Source organism: Egretta garzetta, unplaced genomic scaffold (assembly GCF_000687185.1).
Source record: "Egretta garzetta isolate BGI_Z169 unplaced genomic scaffold, ASM68718v1 scaffold51, whole genome shotgun sequence".
Classification (NCBI taxonomy): domain Eukaryota; kingdom Metazoa; phylum Chordata; class Aves; order Pelecaniformes; family Ardeidae; genus Egretta; species Egretta garzetta.
In genome coordinates, this window is record NW_009258549.1 from 3,582,272 (window position 1) to 3,598,951 (window position 16,680).

General features: G+C 40.7%; 1 protein-coding gene across 3 annotated transcripts in view; it reads left to right on the plus strand.

The window, feature by feature from the left end:
* The first annotated feature begins 3,303 nt into the window (after nucleotides 1-3,303).
* Nucleotides 3,304-16,680, plus strand: part of GRAP2 (GRB2 related adaptor protein 2) — a 42,379-nt gene continuing 29,002 nt past the window's right edge. Inside the window, exons 1-2 of one of the 3 annotated variants that reach the window (XM_035903211.1) lie at nucleotides 3,304-3,400; nucleotides 11,987-12,095. Coding sequence is in view for 1 of the 3 variants with exons in the window: in XM_035903210.1 (XP_035759103.1) it covers nucleotides 12,019-12,032 (14 nt within the window). In the remaining 2 variants the exon portion in view is untranslated. The remainder of the gene's footprint in view (nucleotides 3,401-11,986; nucleotides 12,096-16,680) is intronic. The other 2 variants (XM_035903210.1, XM_009647760.2) reach the window with 2 other exon arrangements.

The window sequence follows — 16,680 nt, forward strand, 5'->3', positions numbered from 1 at the left end:
CTGTGACATTGGTTGTACGGCAGCATACATTGATTTGTTTTGTTTTACGAGTCGATTAGATAATCCTTCTGCAATCCTAACTTGCTGTAACAGAAAGCTAAGTACGTGTGTTTTCCTTAGCTGGGTCTCCACTCGGTTTGATTTTTGTGGGTCTAGGATTTTGATCGGTATGCCATGCTTTCTTCTATTTCTTTGTTTTTAGTAAATGGTGAAAAGTCCAAGAGTGACAACGTGAAGTTCTATACACATACAAAGAGAACAACATGAACAATGCCAGCACATGCTTCCCCCTCACTTCAGGAGCTCAGGAATATTTCAGAGGTGTAAAAAGAATGTACTACAGTGACATGGCATTACAGTGCAAGTATTTGGGGGGCAATACCACACTGGACTCCTACATTGACAAACCATGTACTCTTAATACTCAGCTGTAGTTACTTATATAGTACTCTAAGACACTAAAAGGGTAGGATGTGCTAGAGAGAAAAATATGTAAAAATAGTTGAATCATAACTAAAACAAGTTATTAGCCTAAAAGATCCTCCTCTGACCAAAAAAACCTCCACAAAACCAAAAAAACCCCATAAATATAAAATCTGGTCGATGTTTGCATTTAAATAATATTCAGATTGAGCCACTGAGACTAAAAACGCCTGCAGCCTGGATATAGCCATGCATTAATTTCCTGTCTTTTGCTTTTGTTTGTCAGTTAATGTCAGACAAATCATGTCATATAAATGAAGCTGAACACTTTTTAGGTCTTAGTGTTAGTAGACAAGACATCAACATTTGATTCTTGCATTCTGTGCCTCTGTTCTTGAGCCAACTCTGTGTGACTGGTGCTACAATGCTGCATATATAACTGATTTTCAGTTCGCTTGCAAGAGTGACATCTAATGCAAAACAAAAAAAATATTTTTGGCTGAATAGTTGAGAGTATTTTCTCTTTGGCCAAATGGAAAGTCTTTTGACCAACAACATTTTTTATTATTTAAGGTGTTTTTACCTTTTTATTCAAATCAAAGTAAATTTTGAGATAAAGAGCTGTTTTAAGCTGAAAAATCAGAACATTTCATATTGGAACTGCTTAAACCATTAAAAATAACAAAAGAATTAATTTAATAGAAATTCACGAAACAGCTTAATCCTTCTCTGTAACTTTTTGGACACAAGATATTATTAAGAATAGTTTCATTCAATATTAGATATTTCAATATTATCAACAAAATTTTGCCCATTTCTGTTTGTAACACCTGTGCTCTTTTGAGGTACACAGATAGAAGCTGAGCAATCTGGCTGCTTGTTCTTCAAAGTCAACAATAATTAGGAGTTAAAACATTTTTTTCTGCTGCTTTTATGCAGCAGGCTGGAAAAAGCACAGACCATTTGGCCAGGCTCTGAAATGAAATCCCATCCAGATCCTCAAACAGGTACAAAGTCAGGAAAAGTGGCTTCAAGAAATCGGAATGTGTGGATCTGACTCAAGAACTCGATAATTTATGAATCTATTTCAGCTGCAGCAAATGGTCCTTTCCTGGCTTACAGTCTACCAGTCAGAATTTAGATTATGTTTTTAGCCTATGATTTTAAGTGGTCTTTGAGTGATGGCTGCAGGGAGAAATTTCTCTTTATGTCAATTCCTTTTTACTTTTCTCTGAAATGCCTGGTGCTAATGGCTGCAGGCACAGTACCAGGCAGCCCATGGGCCAGGGCAAGGGCTGTGTTTCCTAAGGGGGCTTTCCCCTCTCCAGTAGCAACCAGTTTTCCAATCAGCCATGTCCCTTCTCCCACAGGGGCCCTGGTGGCCCCTGGCAGCCCTCAGGCCAGAGGAGGGACTGGAGGTCCAAGAGCAAAGAAGAAAAAGTGGGAGGACACCAGCCTTTCCGGAGCCCAACCCCAGCAGGGACAGGGCGAGCATAGGGCAGGGGTAACTCTTGCCCCAGTCTAATTAATGTGTGGTGTTAATTACCAATGGGGTTGATGTAAATGAGGACACACGGGTGGACTCACACCACCAGGGTCAGCCCTCTCCTTATCCCAGTCACCTCAGGAAGCCTGAACCGCAGTGACTGTTGAGTAACCTTTTCCCCAGGAGATTCAAACTGCTGCCAATCACCTGCAAACACCCACCCACTTTCTCTCCTAATCGAATCAGAATGCATTCAACCAGCCCTCCCTTCCTCCATAGGGTCCTTGCATTCAGAGGGGCTGTCAATCACTCCTCAAGCCCCACCCCTCCCTGGCTTCCAGCCCCTGCTGAGAGGGACAGGAGACCCCTGCCATTTTCTGCAGGGGTGGCGGGAAGAGGAACTGACAGGGGTGTGAGGAGCTTAGTGCAGTAACCCAGCAGTGTCTTTTCAGCCTTTACTCACCTGAGGAGAAAGCCTTAATTATAGTTTCAATTTTATGGCACTTACGTGGTCCATAAATATTTTGCCATCTGAAAGAGCCACAGCAAAGGTATTGGCCATACAAATCGTCACTGCTTTGGGTAGATCACAGTCACTCTGTCCAGGTCACCAATATCCTGTGATGCACCCCTACTAGTGACTGAACTGACACAACAGCTAAATAGGTAAATGTGCCTTTTCTGTGTTCTTATAAGAATCAGATTTTCATACCTCTTTTCTCACAGCTTGAAGAGAGCTCCCCGGTTCACAGTAATTGCAGAATGTAATGAAATCCCGGACTCTCTATATCAACTCCCTCTTGGCCTGTGCCTACGCAGGTACAAGATGGTCTTTGTGTTTGCCTGTGTTTGCTTACAGAGATACAAGCACATCTTCACGTGCGGGTGCACTGTGTGTATGCACCATGGACTCTGTCACATCAAACAGGTTGTGTGACAGGAGAGGTGCTCCACGAGTTCAAATGCTGATAACTTATGACCTCCACTGTCACCCCATATTGGAGAAGACGGCACATTTTAGGAGACTTTTGGTGGCTTGCTCCTGAGGATCACTACTTGTGTCCAAAGAGGCCAGTACTTTCCAGGCCGATGCATTAAATAACTGAGTATTGAGCAAGTTCTGGGGTTGAACAGCTGTAGCGTTCAGAGAAACAGCTCTAGAGCAGCTGTAACCCTCGCAGTAAGAGAAGAAAACCACACTAAGCCGAGTCGCACACCCAGCTCTGTATGCTACCATGCCTGTGAGTTCCTGTGTGGTTTGCGGTTTGCACCCTGCCGGCTTGATTGGCTGTGCCTCATGAGGGAGAGGCGAAGATGCCGTGGCGAAGACTCGTGTGTCCCGCATGGCTCCACAGACTTCAGCCCTTGCTAAGCAATTGCACTGAAGACAGGAGGCAAGTTGGTTATCTTGTTATGAGACTCGTGCCATTCCCCACTGCTTTGTCTCAACACAGATCCTGAAACAGCAGAGTGCAACCACCTGCCTCAAAGGTACAGATCTGCTCAGCTGCTTTTTTATTTCACTGTGAAGTTTTAAGGGTAGATGCGTTGGCTAAATTAGCATCGCATTTTCTGTTAAACAAGTAAGGTCTTAGCTGTAAAGCTCAAGATTTAGTGTGTTTTCGTTTCCACCGCAGGTGCATCAAATTTTTCTCCTTGTCAATGGGGGATCAGGGCTGTGCTCAGAAGGAGGGTATTTATTGGAACAGAGCAAAGAAAATAATAAATGGGGAAATTTTTTTTCCAGTCAGAAGCGCAAAACAAAGAGATATCCAGATTTCCCAGAAATTTTAAGGTTGCTCTGACAGAGATCAGACTATTGTATCTCTGAGACACCCAGTGTGATCATACCGACTGAGGCAAGATGCCTAGAAAGAAAAATCATTCTGGCAACTGTAGATCTGGCATCGTTGACCCTCCTTTTGGTGTCTCCTGTGGAATGTGGGGAGGTCTCGAGGAGCCAGGCATGAATGTAATTTCTCCTCAATTGCTTATTAATGTTCTCATAAAGCTTTCTTATGCATTGTAAGCATAATATGCAGTATTGTTATGAGACATTTCTCTAGAATGGAGTGCTATAGAGCCGTACAGCAAGGTCTATGTGTGTTTCATGTGTGTTTGCGTGCATAGAGAAAGTTCATAATACTTGTCGTGTAGTTAACCCGTGAGCAAAAGGGCATCAGTCTCCAAGACATGATTTAGTAGCACCCTATCAGCACCAAATTTTCTTAGAAAAAATATTAATCTAAACTCTCTTCAGCAGCACCAGGAGTAGTGGTCACATTTCTATTTGTCTGCAGAAGAAAGGCTTTATAATGACCGAGTTTTTAGTAAATGGGCATGGCAGGAGGAGCTGGGTTTGGGGATGAGAAAAAAGTTGTCCACCAGTTATATTTTGGCATGGAAGACTGTAGTGGGTGCAGCTAGCAATGCAGTTGTCCACTTTTAAGTGGAAGGAGAGAGAGGCCCACGCTTTAGCCTCTGCTCCCAGGTTTCTGAATAGGACATAAACCCTAGCTATGATGTGATGGTGGTGTGCTTTAACCCGGCAGGCAGCTGAACACCACACAGCCGCTTGCTCATTCCCCCCCCACTCCCTCAGTGCGATGGGGGAGAGAATCGGAAAAAAAGTAAAACCCGTGGGTTGAGATAAAGACAGTTTAAAAAAGCAGTGGAGGGGAATAATAATAATAATAATAATAATAATAGCCTATACAGAATATACAAAACAAGTGATGCACAATGCAATTGCTCACCACCCACTGACTGATGTCCAGCCTGTCCCCAGCAGCGATCGTTCTCCCCGCAGCTAACTGTCCCCAAGCATGACGTCACATGGTCTGGAATATCCCTTTGGCCAGTTTGGGTCAGCTGTCCTGGCCATGCTCCCTCTCAGCTCCTTGTGCACCTGGCAGAGCACGGGAAGCTGAAAAAGTCCTTGACTGGTGTAAGCACTGCTTAGCAACAATTAAAACATCTGTGGGTTATCAACATTCTTCCAGTACTAAATCCAAAACACAGCACTATGCCAGCTACGAGGAAGAAAATTAACCCTATTCCAGCCGAAACCAGGACAGATGGTGAAACGAGTTGTGGAAATGATATAGAGAAAAAATGTTCCCTTGTTAGTGACTCAGTGTTGGTGTCCAGTGAAGCAATTCCCCTTACTTTCCTATTTAGAGACATTTTCTTCTGTTTCTTTCTTGCACGCAAACTTGACAATCCCACAGGTAAGAGATTAAACACAAAACAGCACTGTGTGTCATTCCCGTTTCTGTCCGAAAGCAGAATAACCGGGAGGTGGATGGATAGGCAATGTGAAACGTACACATCGAACTTAGCTTAGTTTTGTTATCTGGATTTTGAAGTTGTTTTCATTTCTACCACTCCCTTCCACACATATCTCCTAAAATTGTTAAGACTGAGGGATCTGCCTGGGCAAAACAAAAATTGGTCTTTCACAAGATACAATTTTGTACAACTCTCAGAGAACCAGGGCTCTGCTGCTCAAATTAGCTGTCTGTCCTGATCTTTTATACCTTCTTACATTAGTTTGCAGAAGGTACAGCGTGTCTGCAAACTTGTCTGGTTTTTATAAGTTATAGCCATTCCTCTAATAAAAGGGATTACTTTTGTCTTCAAACTGTCTTCCTTTACCTAATCACACAGAATTTCTTTTTTTTTTCCCATACTTACCTTCTACTCTTGCAACCATACCCCAGTGCCCTCCGTTTTTGCTGATTCAAGGGCCACAGCAGCGAGGATATAATGCCCTCTGTACAATGTTATACTTTGCCCTCCCCATCAATTTGCAGCTTGACAGCAGCTCTCTGTGGCCACACACAATATCTGAAAGTTTGGCAGGCAAGAGGTTGCTATTAAGCCACAGGTCTGGAACTACTGCTGTAGGCAGTCTCTTTTGGTTTATTTTTACTGCCTGACATAATGAAAATGATCTTCGTTCCCTTCACTATGTTTCTTCCCTTAACAGTATTTTCACTTGAAATTCTCCTCTTAGTGGAGCTGTGAGATACACACCATAAAATACGCTCACTGGCAAGTTCAGTCTCTTATATCAGTCAGGAGGGCCTACCCACTGTGGTTGAGAAAACGCCATACGTTTTACCAGTAATGAAGTATTGCTATCAACACTTGATATGCCTATGTCTTTGGGGCTCATTTTAGTTTCTTTAGCTTTTACAAAATAAGGCCCTGTCTTCCTCTACCTTTCTCCCTTCTCTCCAGAGTATGGTTTTGGTTTTAGAGGAACGTAGCTATTCTGTCTTCTTTCAGTTCCTCAAATTGCTATACACAATATAATGATTGTCACACACTTGATCTGAAGCTCAGGGCTGGCTGCAAGCCATATTCCAGTCAGCACAAACAGTATCCATAAACCTCTTGGTATCTTTCAAAAATCTTTATTTTGCTGCACCCTTGAAGGAGACTTCTTAGTCTTTTCATCTTAGTTTTCCACCATTCCTTGTGGTGGAAATGTTTGGGCAGCAGCAAAGGAAGTATATTACCATCAGGGGTTATATGGCAATAACTTTGCCTTTCCCGTATAAGCCTTTCATCTTAATGTCTACACACATTTTTGCCTGTTGATGGGCATTTTGCCCATTTGCCCTTAAGGCAGGTGAGTATGAACGCTCTCACTTTATAATCAGGCCCGTGTACACCAATGTAATGACATTGAGATGACAGAAGCACTAAAGCTGTACTAACCTGACAATCTGCAAAAATGAACTGGCCTCCTGAGAAAGCAGCTTTATGGCTTTTGGTACCCCATTTCATTTAAATATCTCCATGTATGGCTACAGTCTACTTTTTAGATGTGTCCTACAGTACAGAGAGGTGAAGTGACTTGCCCAGGGATGCACAGCAAATCTTTAAGCTGTAGTGGGCTTGGAAACTGGATTCTCGATCTTCTTTCTTCGTCACTAGACAAGGCTGCCTTGTTTCTGCATTTTATAGTGACAGTTTAATTTCAAACACAATTCCAAATAAGTGCTTTTTTAAAAGGGGGGGGGGGGAAGAGACTTGCACAGGCATGAGTACAATTGGTAGTGATACTAGCTAGGCTAACAAGTGTATGTACTAAAGTCTTCATGCTTCAAGGTACAAACTGATTGCTGTGATACAGCTGTTCCAGTGGGTTGATGCTTTACTCAAATGCTTCTGATGTTTAGTCACTACTGTCCCATGGAGGTTGGACTTACCCAGCTGGGTAATCTGGGTGAGAGGAAGGGCATCTTTTGTTCCTTTTGGCTTTAGCTCAGGATGCTATCTCTGAAGATAGTTGTTGTAAATACTGTTTCTAGAAGGATTTCAAATAGATGAGAATGAAAAAATAGAGATCTTGTAAGGGTCTGAGTTCTTCCTGTAGCTTTAATTTTTTTTAATTGTTCTGCTGATTAGAGAACCATGCTAAAGTACCATTTAAATAACATCTAAGCAGGGGAGACTAACCTTTGAGGAATAAGCTTGCTAAGAATGGACACATTATCCTGGCACTAAGATCACAGGTCAGTACTGCAAAATATTATGAGATGAAAGAAAATTACTGGAATGCCTAAATGAACAGTATGCACTGATACATGATGAAACTTTTTTCCCTCTCTTGGAGCTCCAAGATCCACCCTTCTTCCCTCTGCCTGACTCTATAACCTTTTCTACATATGGTTTTATCTTTTCGGAGCAGTGTACAGCACTAATTACATGACATTTTTTCCCCTGAGGTGCTGTATGCCTTACATTCTCTAGACTTTCCTTTCTAGTTCCCCAATTTTTTTTTTATTATCTCATCATGACAAATCCACCAGTAACCCTTAGAGTACCAACTTTAACCCTCAGAGCTCTGGCATTCCTTTTTTATTTTTAAAAATATAGCTACATAAATAACACCATGTTTCCAGGTCATAGCCACTCCACAGCTGAGTTCTGGCACAGGAGAAACACTCCATAACCCTGCAATCTAAACAGGGGTTGTCTTAGGATGTGGACAAACTTCTAAAATTGTCCTTGTGCATGAATGTGCCCTGGTAATTGTTTTTCATGCAGAAGTGTATAGCGTATAAAGATAGGATACTGCAGGCATTCTGTCTGATTGTTTGTACACGGCATTTGCCGTACCAGATCAGACTATTCGTCTGTCACGTCCTGTATGCTACCCAAATAGTAGTCAAAACTTAATGATTCTGAGCAAGGTGACCAAACCCTCTATCAATCAGGTGTGCAGAGCTCTACGTGGGGATAGAACACACACTTTCTAACAGAGTGATTAGTTTACAGTTTCAAGTTGTATTATCAAGTTTCAAACTGTACTATCATTATACTGGCAGACAGAAATAATGCCATCATTGAATCATTATGTTCTTGGATTCTCCTTTCTTGGTAATCCTAATAGGGTAACAGATCTCTGAGATTAAATCCATCAAAGCAAACAAAAATTCTCCTGATATGCTCTACTGTCAAAGAGAACAGAATCTAGTCTGAAAGTGTTTTCCCATCTTGAACAGAAGGTGAATCTTAATTCACTGAAGTCATCAAGTACTTCAACATTCTGAGTAGAAGGAGATGAATAGACATGCAGTATTACATTGCTGAAAATTATATAGGCGTTGTCATAATCATGTCATTACCTTCAGCAGAGGCCATGTTCGGCATTTGCATCCTTTACCTACTGATTTGATATAGTGTATATAGCTATCTCCTGTATCCCAAGTAATTACACCTGTACTACATGCCTAAATGGTTTAATGTTATCTTCTCCTTTCACTGTAATGAGCCCATTCAATAATCAAAGCCTCGGAATGTTTGTGTTGTCAGATTAGCTTTAAATGATGTTCAAGAAAATATTTTTCCTTTCCCGCGACATCACAACACGGCAGTTCTCAGTGGGGCTGATACTGCTGCTCACAGTTAGAGTTTCATCACTCAGAGCAGCAGCTGCTTCCCTCTGTTTCCAACAGAAGTGAAGCCAAGTGTCCCTGTTGAAAGATGGTGGAGGCTCTGCTGTCTACTGAAAATCCCGGTGTGAAGTAATGAACATTTTGAAAGGGTCATTCTAGCTGTGGGCAGCTCAGGTATCTTGAAAGCTCCATTTGTAGCATCGTCTGAAGGAATAAAGTAAACACCAGGGGTTTTTTGAAAGACATTTTTTTTTAAGAAGTATCATAGAGGTAAAAAACATCTTGGAAAAAAATCTTTGTATGTTGTCAATGCAAGGGTTTTGCTTTAAGAAGAATAAAAATCTGGATTCATTATTCCATTATTGAGGCTATAGAAACAAACAAAAGATCAAACCTAAAGTGTCAAGTTTCTAAAAAAACCCATATTTAAGAATCCTTTTACTTAATAAATTAGTTAATAGGTTTACTTGTAACTTCTCAGGAAATTCATTGTGTGCCCTTGCAGCTAGTGCTGTAATTCTTAATGTACACCATGCTTCTCCTACATAGCAAAACCACCGAATCCTTATTTTAAATACAAAACTCAGATCAGCTGTAAGTACTCAGATGTGACAAGTACCTCTGTAGTATATACTAATTAATTTTATTTTTATTTTTTTAACTGTTTTTCAACACTGTTCTGATTTGCTCCCCTTGACTGTTGAGGTCACTGTGGGAAACGGGGTTGAAGCAACCACAAGATGATGTTAATCATTAATAACTGCAACTGCAGAATGGGTTTAGAAATATTTTCTTAAATCTCCAGAGCTTCTGAGGGTCAGCTCTTTAAGAATCCTGAGCTTTATTATTAATTAGTTCTTTTACAGAAAGGCTTCAACTGACTTTCAGACACTGTTGACATTGGATGCTCTGCACTGACAGAGGTTGTCTTCATCACCAAAACCAAGCAGTGCTGCAATATTCAAGTGGTTTACTCCAGATATATTCCTCAGTGTGGAATCTCAGGGAAGAGAAAGCACAGGTGATTTTATGGCAATGTGGCCAGCTGTGGCCAATACAATACACCTGCCTGGAAGGCACTTCAAACAGCTACATCAAGGTAATGATTCAATGGGGAATTTACTGTGCAGTAGCCATCTTGGTTAAAAAAAAAAAACACCAAGAACAACTAAACACATCAGTTCTTGAGTTGCAGGCAGAGTCATAACAGAAGAAAATCCAGTCCTCAGCAAGCTCTCATTCTAAAGAGAAAGGTAAATGAAGAGTGGGAAGTAGAAAGGAGGAAAGAGCTCTCCTAGTTTTGTTGTACCAGGGCAGTTGTTTCAGGACAGTTCTTTGGGTAGCCATTGGTACTCTAGAATAAGAGTTCTTTTTTCTGTCTTGATTTCTATCTCTTTGGTAGCACCTTGAAGCTCCCCACACCTGCTTTTACCTGTATTATTACTGTCTTTCTGTAATAAATCATCATAGATACATTCTCAACTGAAGGATTCCTTTCCTCTCCACAGCCAGCTAAAGAGCGTTCACCATTCTTTGTATAACATAACTTACAGAGACAGTGGGCATGGTAGCACACTTGTAGCCATTGCTTTTGAGTCTTCTAAGCACTTTGTGATTTCATCTGGTAATTTAGGGGCAATTTCTAAGGAAACCCTCAGCATTTCAGGAGATGATGTTAGTGACTCAGAGAGAATCAAGCCCTTTCCTCTGAGTCAATACTGAATGATATGCCTTAGCACATTTCTTGCACGAGACCTGCAACTGTAGGTTGATTGCCTGTGGTCATCAATTATCCTTCAGATAATTGCATAAGTCTAACAGCGTTTGCCCTGATAGCCCAGGCAGATTTCATTTTGCCTTCTGCACATCTGACATTTTGATTTTAATTGGGCAGTTTTTGCTTCTGCTGCTAACCTGCTGTGCACTGCTGAAAAGCACTGGAGGATGGATTTCATTGTTAGGGGAAGGGATAGAGTTGGGGAAAGCAGCAGCCAAAACGGAGGTACCCTCCAGGGTAAATCTGGGGCCAAAGGACACAGTCATCATATCTTAACTTTGAGGCTTACCAGCTCAGCTAACCCATACCTGAGGTGTCCAGAGAAGTGTTGCTCTCAATGAGGCTGTGGCAAAAAAAGAGCTCATAATAGGGCTTCTTAATTAAAGTGCTGGGTAGTTTTAGCAAGAGAAGCCAATGGAGCAGCTGTAATCCTTTAAAACACACCAGGGAGAAACTACAGCAGTGTGGGGCCCCCCTGCCCAGCACTGCTGCATCCGCCTCTGATGAAGCCTGTCAGGATACCAGAAATACAAAGTGAGTCTGACTTTAATTCATGATTTGTGAAATGCATTGGGAATCTCTTGGGGTGAACAGTGGTTATTTTCTTAATGAATTACTGCTGTTTTGAACAGTTTCTGTTAGTATGTTTAGTTTTACTTTTTTGTTTAGAAGCATTTTTTAGCTTTTGAGCAGGTTGTTCTTTTGAAATGTTGTTCTCCTGTTCAGTCTAAACAATCCTGGCGTGAAATTTTTAAGGGGGTGGTTTTGAATGCATCAACTTCTACTATGCAACCTCAGATGCCTAATTGACTTAAGCTTTGGAAGGGCTGAGCATCTAACTCTTTGCTTGACCAGCTGCAGAGACGAGCAAAGTCCAACCACTTTCAGACAGAGCAACCAAGAAAACAGTATCCGAAAAGTCAGCGAATGCTCTGGGGATATTTGGGGATTAGTTTCTTTTACAAAGACGATCACCTTATTAAATGTAACTGTTTTTGTAAAGCTAAACTAAAAATCAAGAGTCATCTTCAAGACAAAAGAGACAGCCTACTGTAATCAAATATAGCAAGATATGCAATAGTAGTGAATCTGAACATTGCAGTTCCCTAAATCTGATAGCAAGTAAAGTAGTTACGAGTAGAAAAAACTGATACAGAACGGAATAGAAAATGGAAGTGCAGTGAGCATCATAGGGTTTGGGTTTTTTCGTACGGAAGCAGAATTGCAGTGTTTATAATGTTTCTAGATGTATTCCATTTGGATAAAATTCACCCCATTCATCGTGGAAGTAATCACATTAATCCCTATTTTGAGGGGTTAAATCTCCTTGCAGCAGTGCACGGGCCTTGTTTAAATCTTGTGACAAGTAATTCTTGCCATTGGCAGGTTTCTCACTGCAGAGCCTTACCACATTCACGATGCATCTTGAAAGGTGAGCACTGCATGGTTCCTACAGTTTGCAGCTCTCAAAACTTCCTTCTGCAGACTTTCTAAGGTATGTAGAAGAGGAGCACCTTCTTGAAGGCTGTATGAGGTACATGACGTATAGCGTCTTCCACAGTGCCTAGCCAAGTAATTTTTTTTTTTTCATTCTGGATTTTTCTCCTTCTTTCCTCTTTTGCCTTGTTTTCTGAATTTTATCTACAAATCATCATTTTTTTTAAAGTTACATAATGAGGGTGTTAAGCACACAGAAGTCAGGAAATAATGATTGTAATGCTAGCCTCATTTTAGTGTGTATTTTGATAATATGCAGCTGTATAATTGGAGTCTAGCACTGAAGTAAATATCACCTTATGAATGCATATTGAAAGGAGATCTCAACTCATTTAATGCGGATCTTCTACCTAAATGATTTTCCATATGTCTTTGATCTAGACATGCACATAATTTATACCATTGCCTGAATGAGACTGGTGTTCCATTGGAGTAGTCACTGTAGAAAAATCAGGTTATGTTCTCGTCTTGTATAATTTCAAAGTTAACTCTGTGAGCAGGGGCTTGAACTGGATGATCTTCACAGATCCCTTTTAATCTAATTATTGCGTGATTCTGTAAACAGCTCTGACCCATTGCTTTTTCTTAAGTTGCACCATATGGAAGAATACCATTTGCTTCAAGTAGTTTGCCTTATGAATAGGAAGGATAGTGAAAGGGTAAGGAAAAGAGATGTAACATAGAAACACAATAGCCAATCAAACAGACTGTCAATATGATATCAATCCCCTGATTTTTTTAATTATTTGTTTTTCTTTCAACTCTTTTCCATGAGGTGATGCTTAGATGACAATACTGCAATCAGCACAGTGTCTTCTGGAGCATAACTGTAGGAACAACTGTGCATGATGTTTTATTGTGTTGTGAAGGAAATAGCATGTTGTCCTCCCCTCATGAACTGTAATGTAAAGTTGAATGCAACAGCTGGCTTCTTTAAATATGTACACACCCATTTCTCAGCCTGAGAGCAAAGTTGAGGTAAATCAATTGTGCTGTCACGGTTAAGTGAGCTGGTGGGACCAAAGCCAGTTCTTGGGGGATCTGTGAACTGTTTTGGAGCTGTTGTAGATCATGTTGTGCCTCTGCCCTGATCACCTATGCTGTGGTATCCTCAGCACATCCAGAATTCCCACTGCTACTCAACACCCTCATGGGTTACACGGAGTCTCCCCTCATCTCATCACCAGTTCAATGGCTTCTAGACCTTTATGTACCTCAGTTAAGTGTGCCTTGGAGTGGACTCACTAATGAAAATTGGATTTCCATCTCATTCTTTTTTATCTTCTACACAAAGCCAATACAAGCACAGCGGGTAGGTTGGAATTGCAATAATATGCCTGCAGTTGCCACCCAAACAAATGTAAGAACACATTTTCTCTAAACTTTTTGTATCAGAATTGCACTCACTTCTTTATTTAATAGGATAGAGTCTGCCTAGACTAGACCCAATGTGTAGGCTTTCAGATAATGAAGCATATGAGACTTAATGTGAATACAGACATCATGAATGCGCAGTTCTGTTTCCATCAAAGGAATTTTACTTGGAAACTTAAGCACCACCATTCAGTGGTTTGTATGCAAACTGTGGCGCTGAGTAAAAATGACTGAAACTGAGAGAGATGGTGTCCATTCTATATTCACTCACCAACGTTAACTGAGTGTGGTATCAATAACTTGCAGAATAGAGGCAGGGGGAGGATCTGCAGTGCTTTATAGAGTAAGCAAGCTTTAAAAATTTAAAGGACCCAATAATTTGGACATTAAAAAAAAAAAAATAGTAGTGCAGATCTTGGCAGCACCCTTTACCTATGTGACATGCTGTGAGTCTGTTGCTCTGGATGCAAATAGATTTTTAGCTCTGTGCAAAACCAAACCTGACTGTTTTTAGCTTGAGGCGAGATACCAGAGCTCTGCCTGCTCCACCCAACTGATACTTCGTCTCCTCAAGAATTAGTTTGTGTGTGGCCCACTGATTCCATATTCACAGAAAGGTCCTCCATCTTCAGTTTAAAGCACGAGTCCTTATGACATAGCCTTGAGTATCTCATGAAGTATCTTATGTTTGCCTCCTCACCATCAGAAGATATTTGCTGTGAGGCATTTCACCAGGATCTTTGTCTCCATACTGATAGCTATTTTTTTCTTAAATGAGAGCTAAGTCAGTGTCTTTGTCCAGAGTTTTAAACCCAAGTGCTTAAACTCAGGCTCCTAAGCCTCAGAGGTGAGCATGTACTTTAAAATGGCTTAATACTTAAAATAAATACTTAAAATAAAAGTTGCTAAATATGCATGGATCAAACAGACTTCAGGGTGCGCTATAAGAAATCAGACTCTCTGCAAACTTGTGCTTTAAACTGGAAGTATGACCAGCAGCGAAGGAGCATAGTGTTAGGCCAGATCATAGTTTGAGAGGTTGCCATGTATTCTTTCCATGGAAACCTTTAAGTAGGTGGTTCACTGCTGATGATGTTTGACTAATGTATAAATTCCAGCTTCAACTGACACCTGCTCATGGGCGCTCCTTGTCACCCACATGCACACAACTCACGCACCTACCCTCCGAGTGTACACAGACCAGCTCATTCACAGTTGCTCGGATTTATAGTTGCCAAAGAAAACACAACACACATGTCACCTGAAGTATGCTCGTGGGACCTCTGTTCCTCCATTCAGGCATACTGCCAATGAACATCTTTCATTTATACTCAGATCCCTAGAGATACATGTGTTCAAACTTAGTTTGGCTCAGATGTGTTCAGGCTTGCGTGCAGAATGCTTGCTTTTTGTACAAGGGTAGAAAAGGCACTTCACATGATGCTGTGTTCACCCTGTCGTGTGTATAATCCCACATTCTCACACACATGCAGAGTCTGCTGTTTTCCACGTGTGTATTGTAGCAAATAATTCAAATCTCTTTCTTCCCATCCTGCTTAACATGCAAATGTGGATAGCACATCAAGATTAGAAATAAATGTAGCAGAATGACTTCAGTCAACCTGAAATGTCGAATGACTCATTCACACCCTTTGCGCAGTGTTCCCTTTTTGCCACATGCAATCTATTGAATAGTCTGAAGGCTGTGCGGTTCCCCGCTGCAGAGCAGCAATCGATCACTTGCTCACTGAAGGAGTGGGACCGTGATTATTTTCGCAGGGTGTACAGGGGTTACACAGTGAAGTTCCAGTTAGCCTCATTGCCACGAAAGTGCCCACGCTTTAGGAACAGGAAATGTCGGATGTCAGGCCTGATGTACCTATAAGGAACTTTATGTGTTTAATTAAGCCTTAGGCTGCATGTCAGTTCAGTAACTGATATTCCTGCATCAGGGTATGACCTGGGTATTTTTATTCCAGATGATGAGAAACTATTCCAATTTCATATAACTCAATTTTTGGATTAAGATAAACAAGAACAAGTTGTTCCTACTTCAGAGTAAAATCGTCTACATGTTAAATCATTCAGGAACTGCTGCTGCACTTTAATTTCAAAGGTATCATAATCCAAGTGAACTAAAAAATGCACAGACAAACATGAAATATGTTCCACACTTCTACTTAAAATGGTACGATTGCTGTGTAGAGACAAACCCCAGGAATAGTAACAAGCTGGCATTCACATTTACCTTATAATGAAAAGAAAAGTTGGATTGACTGTTGGAGTTACATCTTTAAATGTATGAATTATTGTAATTGATTGCTTTTAAAACCCTTTCAGAAGCATTCCCAAATGCAGATGCACATGGGCTGACTTTAATTTGTAGAAAGGCTGTTTTGTAGCACCTAGGCCTTGTAAAAGGGGTTCTATGTTTAAATGGAAGTTGAGCTGTGAAGATCCATTAAGCAGGAAAAACATGGTTAATACAACACAGAGGCTCAGAAGGTAAATATGCAAGTGGTGACATGATGCAATGAAGGTACCACAGCAGTGCTCGTTATACCACATGGCAGATACCACTAGTAGCATTTGAATTTCTCTGTCCTTACCTAAATGTGAAGCTTTGTCTATAAAGTGTATCAGACCTTCTTCTCAGAACAAAGGTGGCTGTGAGCAGAAATTACATATAGCATGTCCAAGAGGGCTCTGAGAGCCTAATTATCAGATTTCCTATGTTTGTATTTTTAGGTTATCATAGCTAAATATATGTTGAACTAGACTTTTATATTTCATTCTTTCATAAAAGCACAAGAGGAAAAATATATAAGGGAAAAGAGATGAGGCAAAATTTTCAGTAAAAAAACCACAACTTGTGCAGTCAGATGTGATTTTGTACAAAAACAGATTTATGGTTAAAAGGACAAAGAAATGTTACCGTTTTTTACTGAGCTAACTGTAGTTCTACTTTTGTGCAAAATCATATCTGTTGGCACACAATGTAATTTTAGAACTAGAGTTCCAGATTTTGCACAATTACCTGTGTTGTCAGGATTAATCTCACACAAAAAATACCAAGGAAGATAGCAGTTTCATCACTGATCTTCTTCTTCCCATTTTACACAAAATTTTATCAGCTGGCCTGATCAAAGAAACATGCAGTAGTTGATTTGAAACAATATTATGTACCCAGCAGTATATACTAGCAGATT